Source organism: Heliangelus exortis, chromosome 1 (assembly GCF_036169615.1).
Source record: "Heliangelus exortis chromosome 1, bHelExo1.hap1, whole genome shotgun sequence".
In the NCBI taxonomy this organism is placed as follows: domain Eukaryota; kingdom Metazoa; phylum Chordata; class Aves; order Apodiformes; family Trochilidae; genus Heliangelus; species Heliangelus exortis.
The window spans coordinates 160,659,646-160,673,366 of record NC_092422.1 but is presented as its reverse complement, the minus strand read 5'-3'; the positions used below and the strand labels follow the sequence as shown (position 1 = coordinate 160,673,366).

Genomic DNA, 13,721 nt, shown 5'->3' with positions numbered 1-13,721 from the left:
TGAAGAAGCATAACACCATAGAGTACCACAGAAAACAACTGCCAAGCAGCTATGAAGTGGCATCTTGCCTCTCCACCATACAGGGATTCCCAAACGAGCCCATCCTCTGCCTTGTCATAATTACCAGGCTGTCTATTGCATCACACAGAAATAAGATGCAAGTTCTGGAACCTACAGTAGGTATGGGCAATTGGAAAATAGCTTCATCTTAAAACCAGTATGATGATTTCATAAGAAAGTTGTAGGGAGTATTGTAATACCACGGTTTCAATACAGATTAAATACAGATTCTTGTACCACCATCGCAGGAATAGCAGCTGAATGAATATTAAACATAAGAAGTTCAGGAGAAAGTGTGTGTATGAGATGAACAGACAGGATAGAAAGTGATTACAGGAGCTCAAATGAGAAAAATTCTGCAAGAAAAACTGAAAACTACAGTGCTCAACACACGAAGAAAATAAAAGACATTAAAAGATTCACAATATGAAGTTCATTCACAGATTTCAAAATCAAGAAACGGGTACTACACACAGTGTCTGTTTTTTAAGGTAAGGAAACTGTGGTTCCATCATATTGACACCTAAAGAAGATATGCTGGGCAATCTATCTGCAAAAGTAGTCTTACTGGACAATAAAAAGGTTAGGACAATTGTCCAATCCCTGTGTATTTTCTATCATATTGTCCTCTAAAATACTATACACTTACTGATTTGATGCACAAGAAAAAAAAGTGTCTTTTACAGATAGGGCTAAGAAAGGACCATTCTACAACTAATAAACCTGACTGATAGCTAGAGCAGTAATAACTGTTCAGATAAATCATTTTATTTCTTAGTTCTTCCAGCTTTCTGAAATACAGGGCAATAAGGGAAAATACTTAGACAATAATAATTTTTGAAACAAGTTTCACAATTTAGTTAAACAATAGTAGAAAAGAAACAATAGAACACAGCCAGTTTTTAAAGTACAAAGCCAATGTCTTCATGTTTTCACTTATGTATATTGTGTTCACTTACATGTGACTGGGTGAGGAAACCCTCAAGACATTCAAGACAAAATTGATTCAGGCATGCCAAAACTATAAACAAGAGCACTCCTTCAAGCAGATTAGCATAAATACCCAAAAAGTCTCAATAATGTAGCAAGTAAGTCACCATTCATTTTTTTGAGATTAAGCACTGTGTGTTCCAGACATTTTGCTTTTATTTTCCAAAAAATGGCATATGCTGCTATCCATAAACTCAGGGAAAAACATGAAATATCTGTTAAAACCCATACAGAACATAAGAATCCATTTCTTCCCAACTATTTAAAAGCTTGCCAGTAAAATTATATGAATAAATTCCAAGTTGATTAATTAAACATTTATTGTTCTGCAAAGAACATCACCATATGAACCTTCAGGAGTGTGAATGCATTCAACTGTCTTGATGGCTTAGAGATGTATGCAGCAAAGACTACTGGTAAATCATCTTTTTCTTTTTCCATAAGTCTTTTAACTTTTCTTGTAAAAATATTTGTTCCTTGTATATCACTGTATACCTCAGTGTGGCTTGGATGAATGAAACACTGCAGTCTCAGTTTTCCTGAAATCCTTTCCCATTGGTATGATCATTTTGCCTTAGTGCTTTTGCTCATGTCCAAGAGGAAGCAGAGTTTATGTTAGTTCTTCTAATAAATTAAAGGTACATTCTCCCCTCCCTCCTTCTCTCCCCCCCCCTTAATTATTTGCAGCTTTCAGAACACGTGAGCATTTAACCTATCTGATCTGTGGCAACAATGAACTCAGGCTCTTTTTCCCTCAAGAATTAGGGTAAACTACAATAGCTTTAGACAGTATTTTAAGTCTAAGCCTTTTGGAAGTGACAAAGGTGATTCTTGTCTTCATGTGCTTTAAGAGAGTTACTAATTTCAAGCTATGACACGCACCAAGACTAACTCTGCAGCTGCCAGCTTTCATTTTACTTTTAATGATTTTTGCTTAAAACAAAAAGTTGGGGTACACAAAATCTCTTCAGCTTCTTTTGCTGCTTCTATCCCTCACTGATTTCACCTCATTTATATAACTGAGTATTTACCTTTGTAAAATGGTAATAACAACCATGCACAGAGCTCTGCACACGATGGCATTGTAATGATAGTAGCTACTGCTATAGCTCTTCACCATTGCCCACTTATTTTAAATACAACAGATCATCTTTCTACTTTAACCCAAACTGAATGGATCTTATTATCCTGATCCCCAAAGGTTTTGGATTTTAGATTTTCAAACAGTGAAAATTATCAGAAAGAAGACAGTGGAGAGTGGTGCCCATTGTTTTTTCACTGAAGTTTACAGTTTTACCCTAGTAGCTTCACCACAATTTTTAATTCTGGATAAAAAGCTTCTGCATTAGCCACGTTACCTGTTACGTAGTTTCTCCTTATATAGAGGGCAACCACTTCTTTATTAAAAGAAGTGTTCAAGAAAAAACCCCACACTTTCCAATGGATGAATTTCCAGCATTGGAAAAACATGTAAAAACACCATACAATGTATCAAAAAAGAAAAAAAAAACCCACAAAACCTCCTACATGGAAATCCGTCCTCTCTAGTGAATTTGTACTCATTAAAGAGAGAATAAAGAGTGTAACTTCAAATATGGTATACATTTATGGAGATCATTTTGGAAATCTCAAGAAAAATCTGCATTTTATTTAACTGAAAATAGATTAGGTATTTGAAAAATGAGCCTGCTTTGAAAGAGAAATCATAACATATTATAACTGAATAAGATTATATTTTCCAGTTATTGAAGTTGTCAGAGATATTAAGTATTAAAAAAGATGTAATTAATGCCACATGGGTACATCAAGAGCAATGAATCCATGGGAAAGTTCATCATAACACTCTCCAGTATCTTAGTGCTACTCACTGATACATTAAGTGCACCACTAGATCCTCAAATACTACCAACTTCACAACTAGCAGCCTGAGCTGAAAAGCCTGAGTATCTTCTTCAGAAAAGCACTGACATATCAGTGTATTTAAAACTATGCCTAAAAAAATACATCCATCAATATTAAATTATTTCTGATACCATCCCGTTCTGTTACAACTTCAAAGGCAGTATCAGCAAGAAACTCTGGAAGAACACTGCTGGGAAGGGTAAACCTACCTTGAGTCAACACACCAACTTAATCTGCTGCTCTTCCTAGGACATTTTACCTGCTCCCCAAATTCATAAATGTAGAACCCTTGCCAACCTGATGCATCCAGCTACAGGAATTCTTTGCCAAAAATCTTCAGGACTCATCAAAAGTCTCCTCAAACTTTGTTACCTTAGTTGTCCCCCTATTAATCTCTCCATGTTCCACAGGCTATAAAATTACATTTTCTTTACTGTAGTAAACAACTACTTTATTGTCCTCCTTTCTACTAACAGATCTTCTACACCACTGGTATCAATTCTCATTCTGCTAGTCTAAATGATTTGTATCTAATTAAACCCCAAGCAATTGCTCTCAATTTGAATTTAGGTTTGAAGTCAACCACTTATCTTTGTGTTGTAAAGAAGAGTGTGAATGCCTGAGAGGTTATAATTACAGTAAAATTAGTCTTGGAAACAAACGTCTTACCACTGGATACCTTTAAATTCAAAAGAAATAAAATACATACAAAATAAAATAATTCTGTTTATTCTAGAAATGTAAGCAAGCCAAACTATAATAATGGTTTAGCATGAAAAACTATAAACTATCTTTTTGTGTAACTGATTAGGTATGTGTTTATAATTCTATTTAACAGAGGAAGAGGAATGATTTCTGTTTCCAAAGAGATGATTTTTAAACTTCTGTGATACACTTCCTTCTATTTTAATTCAAATTCTAAAAGTCTTTTCATTTGTTGTTGTCGCTATTCAGGACACTAAAAAAAGCAATACCAAATTACAGCAACCAAATTAAATTTACCTTGTTTAAATGTCTTAAGACTATAACATTCAAGTATGTCACTAAATTAGAGGCTGTTACCCCAGATATTTCCAGCATCAAAGACTATAAATTCAACATTTGGAAAAGTAATTTAGCTGCTATTATAGCATATTTAATTTTTAATTCCTACAATTGTTAAAAGCAATGCTGGAAATGTCCCTCCCAATTTGGTTTGTGACACACAATTATCCTTAGAGAACCATCTCTCTAAGAAAGTACCTCTGGAAACATTTCCTGTTTATTAATGACTTAGTTTCCAGTTTTTATAGGCGTCTCCTTTTTTTTGTATCTATTCCATTTTTTTGTCTTAGAAAATGATTTTTTTACTAAGAGAAATAATGGAATTCCAGAATAGTAAGAAACATCTTTTCTTTTTCATAGCTATAGAAGAGAAAAAGTCACTGAAACTGTATACAGCATAAATGCCATTCAAAAGAAAAATGAAATACAGAAAGGAGATCCATGGAAGGGTAAAATATATTAACCTGATTATATTTTCTTTGCTCTTGCATGGCTTCCCAAACAGCCTGGGCAATCCTCTCTTTATGTTTGTCACATTCTGCTTCCCACATTTTTCTTTCTTCTGCATGAATCTTCTCCATATTTCTTCTCTCCTCCTCAACGGCTTTCAGAACAGCTTCCTGTACTACTTCTTTTTCAGCCTTTGAAACAAATCAAGCACAGATAAATGATAAAAACACCCCAAATTTGTGCCTAAATCATATATATATATAATATTAATATTTCTAACGAGATATGCGAACTGAAAATTTATGGGATATGAATATCATCACTTTTGAAATTTGCACTTAAGATTTATCTTAAGGTGCTATCAAGTAGGTACTGCCACAGAATGATGACTCCGCAATTACAGACAGTTCCAAGCAAGGATCTTAAATTTCCATTATTGAAAGCACAATATTTATTAACTAGTTTGTTTAATGCCAACAAAAAAAACCATGTAGTAGAAGCAATTTAAGAATAGGTACATCATGTGCCTCCTAACTCTGCTTAATGTGCTCATAGATGAGATATTCCTGCTTATCTGCAAGCATCTGAAATCCCAAATAGCCTGAGCGCTTTCTGTGACAAAGTAGCCAATACATTCCCTCTCAAAGCTCCTCAACTATGCATTGCACAAAAAAAGGCTGTTCCACCTATTTATTTTTTTTTAAATATTTATATTCAGCCACTACATGAAATCATCAGAAGGCATACACTGTATTTAACAGGACAGCTCTACACATACTGAGCCATGCAAATATATTTTTCAGCAAGACAATACTTGTATAATACCTACAACTAGATAATGAAGGCCAAAGGTCAAAAGAAACAAACTGGCTGACTAAACAGACTCACACCCCCCTCATTTTTATTAAGCTCACAGGTTATTCCACTGCCTTTTGTTGTTGATTATGGAATTAGTCAAATGAAGTTATAAATGGAAAAAAATACTGGGTTCCTCAAATACCTCCACTTATAAATAAAGCTTTTCCTTGCAATTCACTGGGACTTCTAAAAATGTCATATTAAGATGTTTTGTTATAAACACATATTCCCTATGTATCAACTATGTAACAGTTTCTTACTGAAGACCAGATCTACTGAATGATATTCAGAAAGGTGCTCAGTTATTGTGCATATACTACATATGAAGGCATACGTGAAATTAGAATATAGCCTACCCAGCTGTGCTGTTACATGTATCAGTAGTTTTCCCAGATCATTACATGCAACTGAAATTTTCTACTGAGTTTGAATCAGTATTCGAAATTAAAGATAGCTTAATATTAACAAAACTACTGTCCTAGCCCACTTAATAATGAAATAGACTGAAGAAATCTTAATTTTAAAAGTGAACACTCACTTTAGTCAAACATCAACTTAAATAAAATAATTAAAAACTCGTTAGATCATCCAAAGTTTAATACTATTCATTAAACAGCTGTTTACTCATTGAAGATGACCATATTTAACAAAAGTTAAATAAAACACATTGCTAATTATCTTCTTAAGATCATCAGATAACCCTGCTACCCAGCTTTTCAAATCAACACGCACTGACGTTGTTAAATGAAAGACCTTGAAACCAGTACCACCAATTCTGAGGCCATCTGAGATAGATACTACATAGACTATCTCTATTAAGGTATAGGATAGAGCAGATATGCTTATGATTTATAGAGTTTGCTTCTTTTAAACACACAGAAGACACAGAGATACATAAATTTACTTATGAAAGAAATGAGTGAGTTGCTGAACTTGGCATTTCTAACATTACACATGGAATTCACATTGCATGTCTGCTACTTAAAAAGAGATACCTTTGCAGCAGCTGCCAAAGCCTCCTTACTTCTTTGTCTTTCTTCATCCAAACATTTTTCAAGTACTTCCTGTAAATATTATGAAAAGATAAACTGCAATACACAATAGAGGAGTGGTAAAATAATTTCAGAAAGTCACAGTGCTAGAGAAAGCTCTGTCTTCCTGTCAATGATTGTGACAGGATCATTCCCTCTCTCCCAATGAAATCCATAGGGCAGATCAGACACCCCCCACCCCCCCCCTTTTTTTTTTTTTTTTTCTTTTTCCTAAAAGCAATACCTTGTGTTTTTGTGACTGCTGCATCAAAGCTTCTTCTACCTTTTCTGATAACACTTGTTTCTCTGCTTCCAAAATGTCAAGAAGTCGCTGATGCTATTGGGAAAAAACCATTCATGTTACCGGAGCCACATTCTGCCAGTAAACCAAAGAGAACTCATGCAAGACACTCGGGTTTATTTAAAATGCAGATTCAGTTAAACGACATATAGAGCACTTCTTTAATTGATTTCATGACAGAAAAAAAGCATTACAACAATAGGAAATGTTTAGCTTCCTGATGAATATTTTCTGTCAGTCTGAAGAGTGTTAAAAAAGAATTTGAAAAAAAAATAGCACTATATAAAAGAAACATTTACAAAATGTATTAAAAAATGGTCTAAATAATACCACACTTTTAACACTTCATTTAAAGAGCTGCAGAATTTAAATTAGCTTGTACTACCTTTTACTAATAAGTACAAAGGACACAACGAAAATGTATTTTTTTTTAATAATTTTTGATACCATGAACTTTGAAAGCCAGGAAATGACAGCAAAAGAGACTGCTTTTTTTTTCTAGTTTTCTTGTAAGCCAAAACATTTTTTCAGGGAAAAAAAGAAGACTGAAATAAAGTCACCAAGTAGTCTATATGTAGTTGTACAATCTGACAATGTCCTTAATCATAACCCATTTATCTGTTTTTCACTATACCAAGTTAAGCATTTCAAAGATGTGGGCTTTGTCTGTAAGAACTAAGCTGATTTTTTAAAAAATAAAATGTATTACTGGAAATTATTGATGTCAGGTATTTGTCATGAGATAATTGCTAGAAAATCAGTACATTTTCTGACAAGGTGTTTTAAGAGATTATATATTATAACCTTAAAGTATAGTATCAATTCATCATAATATTTACAAGATCAGCAAAAGTAAAGCATTACAGTAGAGTTTTATATTAATAAAAATGTATGTAACAGACATAAAATTATTACATTAACGCTTATGCAGGCAAATACCCCTTTCACCAGCATTTCTGAGAAGCAGTAATTTCTGTTACATGCATTTTATTATGTTTCAATTATAAGTGTCTCTAATGGCAGCTAGAACTACATTACCAAACTGCATTACTATGTTCTGAAAAATATTTTTTTTATTTGAAGAACAGAATAGAAAGCTTCTAGACTGCTTTATAAAATAAAACACCTATCTGCCCTTCCAGGATAAACATGTAAAGAGCATTTCCTTGTGAATTTACTTAAAATAGGTCAGGATGGAGCAGACATATTCTAATGGAAAACACCTGTGGAAGGAGTGGTGAAATTCACATCATAGCTATACTTAATGACATGAAACTAACTTTTTTGTGGACCCAGTATTTTCAGACATTACTTTTAACTGTCAGGGCAATTACAGAAATGATTTTTTCCCCATAACTCTAAGATGAAACAATAAAAGGAATTTTGATACTTAAATGACCTCCATGTCTCTTCACTTGATTGACTGGACAGACTACAGATCCATAATTTCACCTTCATTTGAATGACACAATAGAAGATAAACATATAAAAATCTCAGACATATGCCACTAATCAAAGTTTACTAATGTTAACTGAAAGACTGAAACTTATCTGCTTCACTCAGGAATCAGCAAGGGATTTTCGAAGGAGAGATTGTTAGAGAAAAATCACCTTTGTCTTTAAAACAACTACAACAGAAGCTACCAGATATATTTTATAAAAATTCTCAATGGGACTACAATTTTCAGCCTTTAAATTTCAGGTCAGGTTCAGAAAGTTTATTTTAAGTATATGTACGAGACAACATTCAAGCCCATCCTGTAAGTTCAGAAACAACACAGACATTTGCATAAAACCAGTACAGAACATGTATACATGGGGGAGACAACTAATGCCTCTTTTCCATGCAGATGTAATACTTCTATGACTACAGACTTCCCCATGACCCCAATGTCACTGCACAAGTTTATTTTTCATAAACGCATGGTGGACCTAGAATCCTGAAAAATACAGCTATCAGGACCAACTTTTCATTATATGGAAACCTAAAAAGTTCTGATCTTTAATACTTCTCTAAGTACAAATGCACCTCCTTCTCTGCGAAGAAGAGTGAATGACTACATCCAGAGATCTACTCTTTGTACAGAACATCAAAACGTTAATCCAGTTGGTTATTACGGTAATAATGAAGTATAATAACACCTGGACATAACTCCATGGAGATACAACATTCTAAACAAATGGAAATACAGATAGCAATAAAAAAATGAGTATTTTTCCTCCTCTGTAAGCAGAAGGGGAAATATACAGCCTTTGCTTGCCACTTTAACAAAAAATTTTGCCTAGAGAGTGAACAACTGCCACTAAAATGAAGGTTGCTGTGACTGGCATTTGTTGCATGATCACTAATTTATCATAGGAACTTCTATTTCCTTGGCAGTTTTAAAAAAGCTATTTGGTAGATTAGGAAATCTATATGGTAATACATATTGAGTTTTAGGTAATTCACGGAAAGTCAGTGAGAACAGTATTCAGAATTCTATCTGTTTATAAAAACACAATAGTTCCAATTTCTCAGGCTACTAGAGAGAACAATTTGTAAGCACATTTAGAATGCTTTCAAAATAAGAGCTAATGACTTCTGGCATATTTCATTGCATCTTCTTTTACATTACATAGTATCCTCACTTTTCATGGAAATGTAAAGTGTATAATTTCAAGATTGTAAGCCTTGGCATCTCCTTTCCTATTATAATGTAAATGTTTATTCATGTGGATTAATCCTTCCATAAATGATAACCTTCATATCTGAACTTTGAAGAATTCATACATCATCACAAATGTTGCAACAGCTGTCCATACAACACAGGAAAGAAAATTCTCTTGGATGAGTCTTAGAGAAATACCTTGGAGTACTGTTTATTTGGCTTCAGAATTTCTATTTGGCCGAATTGTTTTCTTTCTCAGAGAGAAATGTACCTTAAGCTATTGAATTACCTATATGACATGCAAAGAAACAACTGGAAAGACACAAAGCTAAATAAAATATTACATGAACTGCTTCTCCTTAAAACAGGTCTTGAGTGTAGAAAGCCCATATTGCATACTCTTAGATATAACAAAAAGGATTAAAGCTTCCATTTTGCATGTAATCAATAAATTACTTATCAAGAGCTTTTATTTTTAATAAAGTAGTGTGCCACATAGTAGTTCTAGCCCTCATATGGAACCACGGAATCTCCTTGAAAGCTGTGCTTATTGAAGCATTGTAAAGCAAGCTCAATGGTATTATTAATCTATTTTATAGAAAAGAATGCACCATCCCACCATCATGTTATGCCTAACACCTCAGCTGAAAATGTTGGATAGCAAATGGATAGTAAAGGTTTCTGTGCACTCCCTCTTCTGAGAGAGATCAAGGAAATTTTAATTATTTCTGTATAATGACAGCATTCTGACACTATGAAAGAAAGCAGTAATGCAAACTAAATGGTTAATGAACGTATAAAAAAAAATTTCCAAGCTATTAGTTTAAACGGCCCTGCACAGCAAGCTTTCGTATCCTCTCTGGAACTAGTCTTTACATTACTGCAACTAGCTTTGTACTTCAGATCTAAAAATAATCCATAAACCTTATGGGTAGAAGTTATATAAAGACTTAGATACACTGATTTTTCTAGATGTATGCAGAATGACTTTGGGACCTGGTACTACGTGGTCATGATAAACTTATATACAGTTTGTGCTCCTTCAATTGATCTTTCAGATTAAGTTCATAAAGGGAGTGGAAGGTTAAAAACATTAAAAGTTACTGATTTCAACACTTAAACATTTGAGAGCTTTCAAGAACCATTGTATTTTTTTTTTTTTTTTGCTAACAGGAAATAACAGGATGTTTTAGGTTCACTTACTTGGCTTGTAGATTTTTGTTCAGCTATAGCTAAGATCTCTTAATAATACAGACCACTGCTGAATTAAAGATCATAAATGCTGAGATAAACCTATAGATAAGCAAAATTATTCATAATCCCCTCCCCTTCTAAACAGGAATAAAAGCTATAGGAAAGACACAAGTTGAATGCATCTTATTCAGCATTTCCATTTTGCACAGGTAAGAACAACAGATGTGTCTCTGTAAGACATTAACTGTATAAAGGAAGAACAGTGAGATAAAAGGCACCACTCTGAGCTCCCTATACACAGAATTTTGATTTCCTAGAACTGTAGAGGCCACTTTCTCCTAGGGCTTAGATTGACATCCAAGTTGGAGGCCTGCTGGTTACTGTACCTGTCAAGAGGATATTGCCCATGCTTCAACAAGTAAATCTAATAAAAGCCTTCAAGAGCTTTTCAGCCTCCTCTCCATAGGCTAATGAGTTCATCACACCTAACAGTCCTGTGAAACATAATCAAGTCTATTTTGGTTTTCCCACGGAAGTTAGGATGAACACCCACTTATGGAGCCTGATGTCTGGAAAAAAAAGGATTTAACTTGTGTAGTCTATAAGACAGTGTCCATGAAGATTCTAATTGAAAGCTGAAGTGAGGTTTTTCCTTTAATAATCAACGATCCAAAAAACAGAGAAGAGGAGCACTGAATGCAATTATGTAGCTGTTATTGAACAAATATACCTTCCTGACACTATGGAATTAAGTGCAAAAATGGAAACCAATGAAAAACTATGGCTACAGATAATCTTATGTTATTTTCTTCTTTTTAAAAAAAGGGAAAAAGAGTCATGAACTGGAAATATGGTAGATGAGGCCAGGCTAAATCTCAGTGAAAATTCCACTTTAGTGCAACAAAAAAGGTTTCAGCCAGTGTAAGCAGCCTGCACATTGTGCATGTTATCTCTAAGGCACAGTCAGTAAGAGTCAATCCACAGATAACTCACCCAGACGTAAAAATGCTTAGCTTAGGAACAACAAATAGTATAGGTCTTGAATGCATCACTTTGCTTAAATTGATTTATATAACTCAGCACCCTTACCTAGCACCCTTTCTGTCATACTTAGCTTTTTGCTATACTTAGCTTCCTTTAATTCCTTACAGAGTATAGGGTTAAGAGTGCAAAATTCTGATGTGAAAAAAATTCTGAAGACCAAATTTTAGTGGAATATCATGGCCTAATGAGACACAAGAAATTGTTTTCCAGGAAAAGAAAAAACTCCATCTTTTAAGAAAAGCAGTGTTCTGAAATAGAGAGAAATACTCATATTTCTACCCTACTCTCTGGAAAGCATCAAGAGGGGGTGAAGAAGAGTCTTCTGAAAATCAGCTTAAAACAAAAGGCATTCAAAAATAGGTTATAATGTTTTCCTCCCTGCGAGAAGTTCTCTAGGCTATGGTTCCAAATGAAAATCGTTTGATCTAGATTCAAATATAAATACAGAGATCCTGTGGTTTTTCTTGATTCCTGTAAAAAAGAAATCAAAAAAATCTTTCTTTTTTTCCTGGAATGTGAGTCACAGAAGACATTGTAAACAGATTTAATCACAATAGCAACTAGTCAGTCTTTTTTGTTATTTTTATAGATTAAATTTATTTCTGAGGAATCATGACATTTTTATAGAATCATAGAATTTTCAGGGTTGGAAGGGACCTATAAGATCATCTAGTTCCAGACTCAATGCCACGGGCAGGGACACCAGGGATGGGGTTTCCACCACCTCTCTGGGCAACCTGTTCTGGTGTCTCACCACCTTCTTGGTGAAGAACTTCTTCCTAACTTCCAATCTAAATCTATCCTCCTCTAGTTTGAATCCATTCCCCCAGTCCTATCACTACCTGACATCCTAAAAAGTCCCTCCCCAGCTTTCATGTAGCCCCCTTCAGATACTTGAAGGCTACAATAAGGTCTCCTTGGAGCCTTCTCCTCTCCAGACTGAATAACCCCAACTCTCTCAGTCTGTCTCCATAGGAGAGGTGCTCCAGCCTCATCTATCATCCCCATGGCCCTTCTCTGGACATATTCCAGCACTTCCTCATTTTTCTGTCAGGTAAGCATCTTTTGAAGGAATACATAGCATATATTATAATTCCTGGAGTGAATGAAATAATGCAGGATATGAGCTATTTTTCAGCTAAAACACTCTATTAAGTTATTTATTAAATGTTTCTTCCTGGGCCCTGCTCTGTTGCATTCAAAAGGAAATGAGTGCAGGATTTCATCCACAAATGAGGATGCAATTCTTTTGCTCTAACTATTAGGAGTCCATATTTTATTTCTGCAGATTAGTACCTTCACAATATTGAGTAAATCATCACACACAGATCACAAAATTCAGTATGGAGAAATTAATTTTGTTAGCTGTATGTAGTTATGTACAAGTAGTCAGATAATAATCAGAATAACCAAAGTAAACATAAATATTCTCATAATACATAGGAAAAAAAAGCCTGTGTTACTTCTAGTATTGCTGCAAGAAAATAATGATAATTTACACTTTCATAGATCTTTCATCTAAGGAAAGAATTCTCAATCACTAAAGAAATCACACTTGGAACCTTCATTGAATAGCATGATTCTGAAAAACATTATATTACAACGTATGCATGTGTAATTAATCTGCAGGGAATGACCAATTTTTCTTGAAACAAAAATCTAGTAAATTTTTTAATCTAATGAAACGGCATTGTACTTAGTAGTTTAGCAGAAAAAACCACCAGCATACTATGACTTTATATCTCATCTCCAATATAATTTATTATTTTCTACCTTCATTACATATAGACATAGAACAATTCCTCTCTCTTGAGATTTGGGAAAAAAATACCCCCAGAAACATTCTGGAAATGGTTCAGTACTTCATTCATCAACAGGAATAATATACCATTGTACTAAGCTATTTAAGGAATCACAAATTCAATTTTTTTTTTAACCTGTTTTAACAAGAAACCATCCTAGCCGACAAAGTTTTACTTTTATTCGTGTCTCTCAGGAAGAAATCATCAGTAGGAAAAAAAATACCGGTCATAGGAAACATTATCTGTATGTGAGAGGGAGATGACCTAACAAAAATACGCAGTTATAGAACCATGATTTTGTAATGTTATCAAAATATGTCCATTTCTACATCCTATTCAAAATATCCTGAGGAAAAGGGCAAATTAAGCCAATTAAATCACTCAATATAGCTTTCTG

At 34.0% G+C, this 13,721-nt stretch overlaps 1 protein-coding gene across 6 annotated transcripts in view; it reads right to left on the bottom strand.

Moving 5' to 3' along the window:
* The window catches only part of CCDC91 (coiled-coil domain containing 91), a 107,728-nt gene that overhangs the window by 29,203 nt on the left and 64,804 nt on the right, over window positions 1–13,721 (bottom strand). For all 6 annotated transcript variants that reach the window (XM_071733396.1, XM_071733395.1, XM_071733398.1 and 3 more), the window contains exons 9-11: window positions 6,580–6,672; window positions 6,300–6,368; window positions 4,461–4,637 (exon numbers count right to left, since the gene is read on the bottom strand). In XM_071733396.1, coding sequence (XP_071589497.1) covers window positions 4,461–4,637; window positions 6,300–6,368; window positions 6,580–6,672 — 339 coding nt within the window. The remainder of the gene's footprint in view (window positions 1–4,460; window positions 4,638–6,299; window positions 6,369–6,579; window positions 6,673–13,721) is intronic.